We start from the raw sequence: 11,185 nt of genomic DNA on the forward strand, positions 1-11,185 counted from the left end.
CATAGTCGACTGATCGTCGAACCTTTTTTTTTTTTTTTTTTTTTAAGATGGCAGCAAATTTGCGACTTTTTCCGTTTCAAACAAAAGAGCTAAAACACCCCAAAAATATGGTAGGTGTAAAACAAATACCTTTATTTATTTTCCACACTTTGGATGATTTTTAGTAGCCATTGTGAGCCAGGGTATGCGTTTATGTTACGTTGCCCTGGACAACGCTCCTTTTGCTCGGACTGTGAGTCATCCCTCATCCCTCAACGTGGTGAAGGATAGCGGTGGTCGTGGACACAGAGAAACCGGGTAAAACATGTAGTATCAAAACAAACGGAGGTCAGAAGGACTCGACAATCCGTACATTACGTTAATCAATCCTGTAACACACAGTGTGACCGCGGCACCGGCAGAGAGACAGACAGGCTGCAGAGGGACGAGATCACAGCTGTGACTCCCGACACTGATGGTGCGTTCATGACAACTCGGAAGTCGGAAAAAAAACAAGTTCTCTTCTGAAAAACTCTGACATGTCAAACTTTAGGATGTGTTAGGGACTAATTCATCTGTCTAACCATCAGAACTATTGACACTTGAAACGGTAAACACAGCTGATCCATCGAAAAAAAAAAAAAAATCACCGCTGGAGTTAATTTATTTTCCGTGACTGAAAGCAGGTTCTTGAATGTAACTCGGTCAAAGTCAGATGTATCCTCACAATGTTTTGCTGTTCTGTCAGGTCATGCATGATAAATGCTGACAAAGTTAGACTGTCAGACTTCCTTGATTTTAAACTTTGGCGGCTCTGCCCCTCGTCTTTTTGCCACTCCGTGAGTGTTCTGCAGTGACTTTGACGGTCCTACTGCTCACCTCCGCTCATTTGAAAAAAAAAAAAAAACCTCCGCTCATTTAATTGTGCAACTGCAGTGGGTGATTTATTAGGCTAATACGTAAGACTACCGTTTAAACGCACACATAATTTTGAACTCTTTATTAACAGAAAGTAGGCAGATTTTGTATCAAAATAGTCTAGACGAAAAAAGACATTCTATGTAACAATTTATGCTCAGCAGCCGTGGGCACCCCCATATAGTCAGAATGGTAGGGTCTTGGTTAGATTCGACTACGAGGTTCATAGTCGAATCAGACCCCTCCGAATCGAATCGTCGACTTTTGGAGGTCAGCCCTACGCTACACACAGTCAGGAGCAGGTGTAGATTTTGTGAGTAGCTACGAAAAGATCAGCACTACTAAAAGATTGATGAATGCGGAAATCCACGTAAATTTGCGCTGCTCAGGGTTTACACACAAATCCGTGCTGCTCACGTTTCATGAATGAGACCCAGTGTGCCTGAAATGTCCTGGAAAAGTCTTGAATTTGATTGAGTGTTACATTTTATATAAATATTTGATATTTGATATAAAGGAGAAAGAATAAAGTTGTAAATTTATATTTGACACTGTTACTCAGTAAGATCATTAATAACACTGACTTAAAAGCCCCTACAAAGAACTTTCATTTTGTCTTGGTTTTGGCATTTTTCCAGAATGAAGGGGGAGGGGTCAGAGTGACGGACTGATGACATCACTACAGCTCTGTGTGTGTGTGTGTGTGTGTGTGTGTGTGTGTGTGTGTGTGTGTTCACCTTCGGGGCTCCGGCGGCCTTGGACTGAGCGTCCTGCAGCGTCTCCAGGGCCGAGGTGAAGTCCTGGTTCTGGACGGTCACTCCGCTGGAGCAGAGGTCCTCCTCCTCCCGACCGCCACTAGACACACACACACACACACACACACACACACGTCCTTGTAATGCTATCTTTGTGAGGACACTCGTTGACATAATGTATTTCCTAGTCCTGTACCCTAACCTGAACCATTACTCTGAACCTAACTTAAACCTAGTTATAACTAGAGCACTGGAAAAGAGAGTAACGACGGCCACCATTGACTCCCGTGGTAAGGGTTTTGCGCCCCTAGTGGCAGGATATGGGTATTGCAAAAAAACCCATTCACTCCAATGTATGTGTGTTGCCCACTTGCTTGTAAATGGAAATGAAAACTGCCGTGTTTTTGTTTTTAGGTGTCTTGGTCATATCAGATTATACTTAGAATTTGTTAATTACAAAATGTAGATTGAAACATTAATGTAGACAACTGTTTTTTTTGTTGTTTCTTTTTACTCTCCTATGTGTTAATGTTTATGTGTAAAGGATCCTCAATGATGCTATTAACGTGGGTGATCTATAAATGTCCTTAAATTATTGAAAACACCACACTGCTCATTCACCAACAATGCAGAGATGTCAGTTCTTTTGCAAAACCCATATTCCTCCACCAGGAGGCGCTGCCATTGGACCAATGCTGTCCTTACTCTCTTTTACAGTGATCTAGTTATAACGTTAAAGGACAATTCCGGTCGAATTCAACACGGGGGTGTATTTTCATATCATTTTAGGTCTAAAAGAATGAATCTGAAGATTTTCAGTTTAATCGCTCCTGTTTTGCGGTAGTTGCATCTGTCCCTGCATCGCCACGGCAGCAATGAATGGGAGTGGATGTAAGTTCCGCTGTTTAGGCTGTTTCCAGCCCTCAAAGCCACAATTTTTTTCCACAGACAGCGTCAGATGGAGACTCAAACATGCGCCGAGAAGTTTATTTACTTCAAGCAAGTCGACATGTTTGTAAAACTAGATCTAATTCAAAGTCTCCAGGAGTCTCGCGCGAGCCCGAAGTTGCAGTGCTGGTGTGTTCAGGCGCAGTAGGAGCTACCGTTTGTGTCATAAACACAGGAATATCAACTCTTTACTTGCTTGAAGTGTACATTTTTTTCCACAGACAGCGTCAGGTGGCTAATCAAAGATGCGCCGAGAAGTTTTTTTTACTTGAAGCAAGTCAAGAGTTGATATTCCTGTGTTTATGACACAAACGGTAGCTTTTCCCACTGCACCTGAACACACCGAGCACGGCAACTGGGTCTCGCGCGAGACTCCGGGAGACTTTGAATTAGATCTAGTTTTACAAACATGTCGGCTTGCTTGAAGTAAATAAACTTCTCGGTGCATGTTTGAGTCTCCATCTGACGCTGTCTGTGGAAAAAAATTGTGGCTTTGAGGGCTGTAAACAGCCTAAACAGCAGAACTTACATCCACTCCCATTCATTGCTGCCGTGGCGATGCAGGGACAGACGCAGCTACCGCAAAACAGGAGCGATTAAACTGAAAATCTTCAGATTCATTCTTTTAGACCTAAAATGATATGAAAATACACCCCCGTGTTGAATTCGACCGGAATTGTCCTTTAAGACTTAACACTCAAACAGCCTTTGTAAGTGAGGACCGGCCAAAATGTCCTCACTTACAAAACATGTCCTCACTCTGTTGGTGAAAAACTCGACAGTCCTCACAACGTGGGAAGTAAAAGAACACACACACACACACACACACACACACACACACACACACACACACAGAAGAGGTGAACTATGACCCTATAGCAGAACCAGTCCGGTCCGGTCCAGTCCGGTCCGGTCTCACCTGGTCTGGATCAGCCTCCTGCAGGCGGCCCGGCCGGCCTCCGTCACCAGAGCCTGGAGGTCTCCCAGGACCAGACCCTGAGAGGAGAGAAACCATCACTGGACTGGTTTTAACTAGTTTTAACTGGTTTTAACCGGTCTAACTGGACCAGACCCTGAGAGGAGAGAAACCATCACTGTACTGGTCTGACTGGTTTTAACTGGTTTTAACCGGTCTAACTGGTCTAACTGTACTGGTCTGACTGGTTTATACTGGTTTTAACTGGTCTCCCAGGACCAGACCCTGAGGAGGAGAGAAACCATCACTGTACTGGTCTGACTGGGTTTAACTGGTCTAACTGGTTTTAACTGGTCTAACTGGTCTAACTGATCTGACTGGTCTAACTGGTTTCAACCGGTCTAGCTGGTCTAAATGGTCTAACTGGTCTGGATCTAACTGGTTTTAACTGGTGACTGGTCTGGGTCTAACTGGTCTAACTGGTTTTAACGGGTCTAGCTGGTCTAACTGGTCTGGGTCTAACTGGTTTTAACCGGTCTAACCGGTCTGGTTTTAACTGGCTTGAACCGGTCTAACTGGTCTTAACCGGTCTAACCGGTTCTAACCGGTCTAACCAGTCTAACTGGTTCTAACTGGTCCGGGTCTAACTGGTTCTAACCGGTCTAACCGGTTCTAACTGGTTCTAACCGGTCTAGCTGGTCTGGTTCTAACTGGTTCTAACCGGTTCTAACCGGTTCTAACCGGTTCTAACCGGTCTGCCGTACCGCGGTGACCCTAGCCAGTCTCTCCAGGTCCACGTCGGCCCCCAGCTGCAGCTCTCGGCTCAGACCGACCAGGACGGAGCGGCGCTGCTCCTCACTCAGACTCTCCACCTCCACCTGGTGGACGAAGGCGGCCATGACGGCGGCCGACAGCGCCCGCGCTCTGCAGACGGTCGCCACGACAACCACCCTGCACCAGAGAGAGAGAGAGAGAGTTAGGCTCCGCCCCCTCGCTGTACTCGCTCATATTCATGGCTGTTACAGATCACTGTAACACCTCGTCATCATATACACAAACAGCAAACAGTCTACTCTAAAATATATTATTAGCTACAAAGAATACATCATACATCACATTACAGTACCACAACAGTTAAACTCAAAAATAAATTCCTATAATAAATTATTATATGTTATATATTTCTTACTCATTGATTTCAATTTATTTAAATAGTCTATTGCTACCTTTTTAAAAGTGTGTTTTGAGTTCATATTTTTGATGTTATTAGGTAATGTGTTGCATCCTATAATGGCTCTGTATATTACAGTATGTTTTTAAAAGTTTGTTCTTGGTTTAGGTGCCAGTAAATTATCAAATCTTGATTGTCTGGTTGGATATTTGTTGACATTTCTGGTGAACACTATCTGATCTGAGAAATATTGTGCTTTTTTACTGTTGATCAAATTCCTGACATTGACTTCACTGCAAAAACTCAAAATCTTACCAAGAATATTTGTCTTATTTCTAGTCAAAACAAATCTAATCCTACTTAAAATAAGACTCATCACATTAAAAGTAGCTTGTTTTTAGACACTTTTTACTTTTTTCAAGCAGATTTTCACTTAAAATAAGTAGAAAAATCTGACATTGGAGCAAGTTTTTCTTTCTTATTACAAGCACAAAAAAAAATTAATTAACTTATTTCAAGTGAAAATTTTTTTGAAACAAGTGAAAATGATCTGAAAACAAGTCCATTTTTAGGTGATGAGTCTTATTTAAAGTGGAAAGAGATTAGTTTTGACTAGAAATGAGACATTTTGACAAAAAATAAGACAAATATTCGTGGAAAGATTTTGAGTTTTTGCAGTGTTTGTAATATTATCTCGCGAAACATTCGCCTGGCGCCCGGTGTGAATGCACTGTGAGACTCGGCGGCGGTCCCTGACCTGGCGGGGGCGCTGCTGAGCAGCTGGCAGAACGCGGCCCAGACTCTGGCGTCCTCCTCGGCGGCGCCGCCTCGCGGCCGCAGCAGCAGCTGCAGGTTCCTGAGCAGCAGGACGCACGGCTGCAGCACGTCGGCCCGGCGGAACCACGACGTCAGCTTCACCTCACAGGCTGCAGCGGTGTCAGCACACACACTCACACAGTCCACCTGCACACACACACACACACACACACACACACACACACACACACACACACACACAGGAGGTCTTTTCAAAATAAAGGCAGATGACACATTTTTCTCTATCCTCCGAGCTCCACAATGCAGCATTCAGATTTTTCCGACAAATTTTTTCCCCGTTTTTCGCAGTAATTTTTTTTCCTGACTTAACGAGATTTCAAAATCCTGTGAGAAGCTCCCACCTGCAAGTAACATTTAAAGGGATAGTTCAATATTTTGGCAAATTGGCCCATTGCCATAATCCCTATAGTCATAGCAGTTGGTTCGTTACCTTTAATTGTCGGTGCAAGCTATTTTTAGAACGGCGGAGCAGAGCCGTGAGCTGCTCAGAGCTACGCTACGGAGGCTCATTATGGGATTTCTTGGTTTCCCTCATCAAACTCATCAAATACACAATCCAACAACTCCACAACGCTCTGGTGGACAAGTTGTGAGCTGCACATTCACCACGCTATGAGATAATAACACAACGTTACCACACAGAGTTGTTTTAGAGGGAAATTCATGCAAAAACGCTGATGCACGTTGCCTTCAGGGGCAGTTTTTCATCAACAGTCTCTGTATTTCCCTCTAAAACAACTCTGTGTGGTAACGTTGTGTTATTATCTCATAGCGTGGTGAATGTGCAGCTCACAACTTGTCCACCAGAGCGTTGTGGAGTTGTTGGATTGTGTATTTGATGAGTTTGATGAGGGAAACCAAGAAATCCCATAATGAGCCTCCGTAGCGTAGCTCTGAGCAGCTCACGGCTCTGCTCCGCCGTTCTAAAAACAGCTTGCACCGACAATTAAAGGTAACAAACCTACTGCTATGACTATAGGGATTATGGCAATGGGTGAATTTGACAAAATATTGAACTATCCCTTGAAGACATTACATTTACACATGTAATAACAACCATTTCATATACGTGTGTGTGTGTGTGTGTGTGTGTGTGTGTGTGTGTGTGTGTGTGTGTGTGTGTGTGTGTGTGTGTGGGCTGTGGTACCTTCAGCAGGTGGAGGTTCAGTCTGCGAGTCGCCGCCTTCACCGCCGTCACCTTCCCACTTCCTGCGGGGCCGTGCAGCAGGATGGTGCAGCCGGACAGAGAGCTGCTGCAACACACAGACACACACAGACACACACAACGCTGATGTCACTCAACACATCTCCCATCATGCTTGCAAACTTTGTGCAATATTTGACACACATCTGCATGTGCAATCGTGTGCTATGGGATAGTGCAATTTAAGTCGATCCTGCACTTTATTGGGGCATTGTGCAATTCAATTAAATTCAATCTTGCACTTATGCACTCATCACTTTAGCACATTGCACTTTTACTAGCACTGTAGCACTTTATAACTTCTCAGTAATCTTTTGGTCCCCTTACCCACTCTTTTAACCGTCTATGGTCAGTTATGTATGTATGTGGTTTATGTATGTCCTTCATATATGTTTTGTGTAAGATGTCAAGGTGTTTTGTTGTCCTAGTCCTGCCTCTTGTACTTTTTACTTTTTGTACTTTTTATCGTCATTGTTTTCTATGTCTAACATCAACCTGCCAATGGGTCTGGGGATGGAAATTAGCCACTTGGCTACAATCCCACATATTTACATGTCAATGTCCATTAATATGTACTGTTCCCATTTTTACAAAAATAAATAAATCTGAAATCTGAAATGCCTCCGTCTCAGGTGTGCAGTTACCTGTGGTGCAGGTGCGGCAGGACGATGCTGCTGATCAGCTCCACCGTCCTGCTGAGGCCCGGAGGAGACAGACTGGTCCACAGAGACGCTCCGTCCACCGGGCAGCCGGGGACGGCGCTGCTGGTGGACGCTCCCTAAAAAGGAGACACAACACAGACAGATGACATCACCGTCTCCATGGCGACAGACGAGCTGTGGATTCAGCTGTTTCATCCTCTGACACAACAACATAATTTTATCCTCAGTTCAACATCTGGACTTTTCCTCTGTGATGTGAAACATCTGGTTTTTATCTCACACACTTTATGTTCAGATTTATGTTTCTAATGTTTCACCATGTCACAGTCAGTAGAGACTTGATCACATCTGATTTAATATGCATCTCCTTTGACCTTTAGAAAATGTCAGTAAAGTGGGTGGTCTGTAGAAAATGTCAGTAAAGTGGGTGGTCCTGTAGAAAATGTCAGTAAAGTGGGGACCCTTTAGTAAAAGTCAGTAAAGTGGGTGGTCCTTTAGTAAAAGTCTGTAAAGTGGGCAGTTTTTTAGTAAAAGTCAGTAAAGTGGGCGGTCCTGTAGAAAATGTCAGTAAAGTGGGTGGTCCTGTAGAAAATGTCAGTAAAGTGGGTAGAAAAAGTCAGTAAAGCGTGCGGTCCTGTAGAAAAAGGCAGTAAAGTGGGTGGTCCTGTAGAAAAAGTCGGTTAAAGTGGGCGGGTCCTTTGGAAAAAGTCAGCAAAATGAGCGGTCCTGTAGGAAAGTCAGTAAAGTGGGCTGTTTTTTAGTAAAAGTCAGTAAAGTGGGCGGTCCTTTAGTAAAAGTCTGTAAAGTGGGCAGTTTTTTAGTAAAAGTCAGTAAAGTGGGCGGTCCTGTAGTAAAAGTCAGTAAAGTGGGCAGTCCTGTAGTAAAAGTCTGTAAAGTGGGCAGTTTTTTAGTAAAAGTCAGTTAAGTGGCGGTCCTTTAGTAAAAGTCTGTAAAGTGGTTGGTCCTTTAGAGGAAGTCAGTAAAGTGGGCTGTTTTTTAGTAAAAGTCTGTAAAGTGGGCGGTCCTGTAGAAAATGTCAGTAAAGTGGGGACCCTTTAGTAAAAGTCTGTAAAGTGGGCAGTTTTTTAGTGAAAGTCAGTAAAGTGGGCGGTCCTGTAGAAAATGTCAGTAAAGTGGGTGGTCCTGTAGAAAAAGGCAGTAAAGTGGGTAGAAAATGTCAGTAAAGTGGGTGGTCCTGTAGAAAAAGTCGGTAAAGTGGGCGGTCCTTTGGAAAAAGTCAGTAAAATGAGCGGTCCTTTGGAAAAGTCAGTAAAGTGGGCTGTTTTTTAGTAAAAGTCAGTAAAGTGGGCGGTCCTTTAGTAAAAGTCTGTAAAGTGGACAGTTTTTTAGTAAAAGTCAGTAAAGTGGGCGGTCCTGTAGTAAAAGTCAGTAAAGTGGGCAGTTTTTTAGTAAAAGCCAGTTAAGTGGGCGGTCCTTTAGTAAAAGTCTGTAAAGTGGGCGGTCCTTTAGAGGAAGTCAGTAAAGTGGGCTGTTTTTTAGTAAAAGTCTGTAAAGTGGGCGGTCTTGTAGAAAAAGTCAGTAAAGTGGGCGGTCCTGTAGTAAAAGTCTGTAAAGTGGGCAGTTTTTTAGTAAAAGTCAGTAAAGTGGGCGGTCCTGTAGAAAAAGTCATTTAAGTGGGCGGTCCTTTAGAGGAAGTCAGTAAAGTGGGCGGTCCTGTAGTAAAAGTCTGTAAAGTGGGCAGTTTTTTAGTAAAAGTCAGTAAAGTGGGCGGTCCTGTAGAAAAAGTCATTTAAGTGGGCGGTCCTTTAGAGGAAGTCAGTAAAGTGGGCGGTCCTGTAGAAAAAGTCAGTAAAGTGGGCTGTTTTTTAGTAAAAGTCGGTAAAGTGGGCGGGCCTTTAGGAAAAGTCGGTAAAGTGGGCAGTCCTACACAAATATTTGTTCTGAGACTGAATAACGTTACTTTTTTAGTCAATGTACATTAGTACAAGGGTTGGGCTAACCTCCTAACCATTTTAAACACTTCTTCTACATGAAAACAAAATAAACTGTGATGAATGATTTTCTCGTAAACATCAGATTCAATCCTGATAAACAACAAAGGTGAAAAGTCAAAGGTCACCATGTAGAGTGAGGTGTGATGTCTGTCAGCCAGGTAAGCTCCTCCTCCTCCTCCTCCTTCCTCCTCTTCTCTCTCTGCAGACGAACAAACCTTCTGCACCTTGAAGAACAGCACTGGACACCTGGCAGAGGACAAAGGTCAAAGGTCACAGAGGGGACAAACCTGCATCACGTGGGTCAGAGACGACGAGGACGTGGCTGAGGACGGACGCCGCGTGTTACCTGTGGACGCCGTCACAGTTGTCCTCCAGCAGGTCCGGATGCTGCTCAGCTGGAACAGAGAAGACGTCGCCCAGGGAAACCAGTCTGAGGACGGAGAGGACGGACTAGGTGAGACTGGTGAAGACAGTGGGACAGAGGGACAAAAACAGAGGGACACAGACAGAGGACAGAGACAGAGTGATAGAGTGATAGAAGGACAGAGACAGAAGGACAGAGAGATGTATGGACTTAGTGGACTATAAAATAGCATTGATAATGTACAAAGTGTATAACAACTTGTTACCTTGTAAAATTGTGAACATGTTTAAAAAAAAGGGAATGTAGATATGAGCTCCGAGGGAAACGTATGATTGAAAAAGCAAAGTAAACTAACTAACTAAAAAAAAAGATCAATGTATTTCTGTAAGGGGTGTAAATATATGGAATGCACTTTATGACGATTTGAAGATGTGCCAGTCAATTCATGAATTCAAATGTTTGTTTAAGAATAAGGTATTTGAAAAATATGAGAGATGTGGTTGACGTAGCTGACACTATTATGGAACTATGTTTGGGATTTTGTGCAAAACGATATGATTTCTGTTTGATGTTTTGAATGATGTGATCTGAATAAGTTGATCATGTAAGAAGGGTAAGTAGGCGAAAAGAAGCGATAGCTTCAGCCTATTCCTTTTCGGTTTGGCTCTTTTCTAGTTGAACTGATGTTTTCTGTTGGAAAACCTGACTGAAATAAACTAATTTTCATTTCATTTCATTTCAGAGACAGAGGGACAAAGACAGAAGGACAGAGGATAGAAACAGAGAGACAGAGGACAGACTGGACCTGGGGGTGGAGAAGTGCTGGGACAGCAGGGAGTCGTAGCAGCCGACGTTGTTGGACAGCGGAGACGTCACCGGTTGGACGTGGAGTTCGGTGGCAAACGGAGGAGAAGCCGAGCGACAGAAGCTGTCGGAGCGACCGCTCGTCTCCGAGGGCGACGGTCTCCACCTCTGAGACGGAGACAGAGACAGAGACAGGATGACCAACCAGAGACATTTCATCTCTCTCTATTAAGATCATTGATCACTGCAAAAACTCAAAATCTTACTAAGAATATTTGTGTTATTTCTGGTCAAAACAAGTCTCATTCTACTTAAAATAAAAGTAGCTTGTTTTTAGACACTTTTTACTTCTTTAAAGCTGATTTTCACTTGAAATAAGTAGAAAAATCTGATAGTGGAGCAACTTTTTCTTCCTTATTACAAGCACAAAAAAACTTGCTTTCACTGGCAGATTTTTCTACTTATTTCAAATAAAAATGAGTTTGAAACCAGTGAAAATGATCTAAAAACAAGTGAATTGTGTTAATGTGTGTGTGTGTGTGTGTGTGTGTGTGTGTGTGTGTGTAATCACATGAAGTTACCTGTGTGTGTTAGAGTGTGGGAGAGGAATGCGTGCTTACGCGCACATTTGTATGTTACCTGTGTGTTTTGATGTGTGTGTGTGTGTCTGTA

General features: G+C 43.4%; 1 protein-coding gene across 1 annotated transcript; it reads right to left on the minus strand.

Moving 5' to 3' along the window:
- Positions 1–1,619: 1,619 nt before the first annotated feature.
- Positions 1,620–10,732, minus strand: LOC146959807 (peroxisomal ATPase PEX6-like; the record flags this gene model as incomplete). Its single annotated transcript, XM_085772886.1, has 9 exons — positions 10,515–10,732; positions 9,692–9,775; positions 9,471–9,591; positions 7,373–7,506; positions 6,672–6,777; positions 5,445–5,650; positions 4,281–4,467; positions 3,520–3,596; positions 1,620–1,752 (listed from the first exon to the last, which is right to left on the minus strand). Coding segments are annotated over exons 1-9 (1,266 nt in total), but the record flags the coding sequence as incomplete, so codon positions are not given.
- Between the last annotated feature and the right edge of the window lie 453 nt (positions 10,733–11,185).

This window comes from Trachurus japonicus, unplaced genomic scaffold (assembly GCF_045865225.1).
Source record: "Trachurus japonicus isolate A0001 unplaced genomic scaffold, Traja_1.0 AP031037.1".
Taxonomy (NCBI): Eukaryota; Metazoa; Chordata; class Actinopteri; order Carangiformes; family Carangidae; genus Trachurus; species Trachurus japonicus.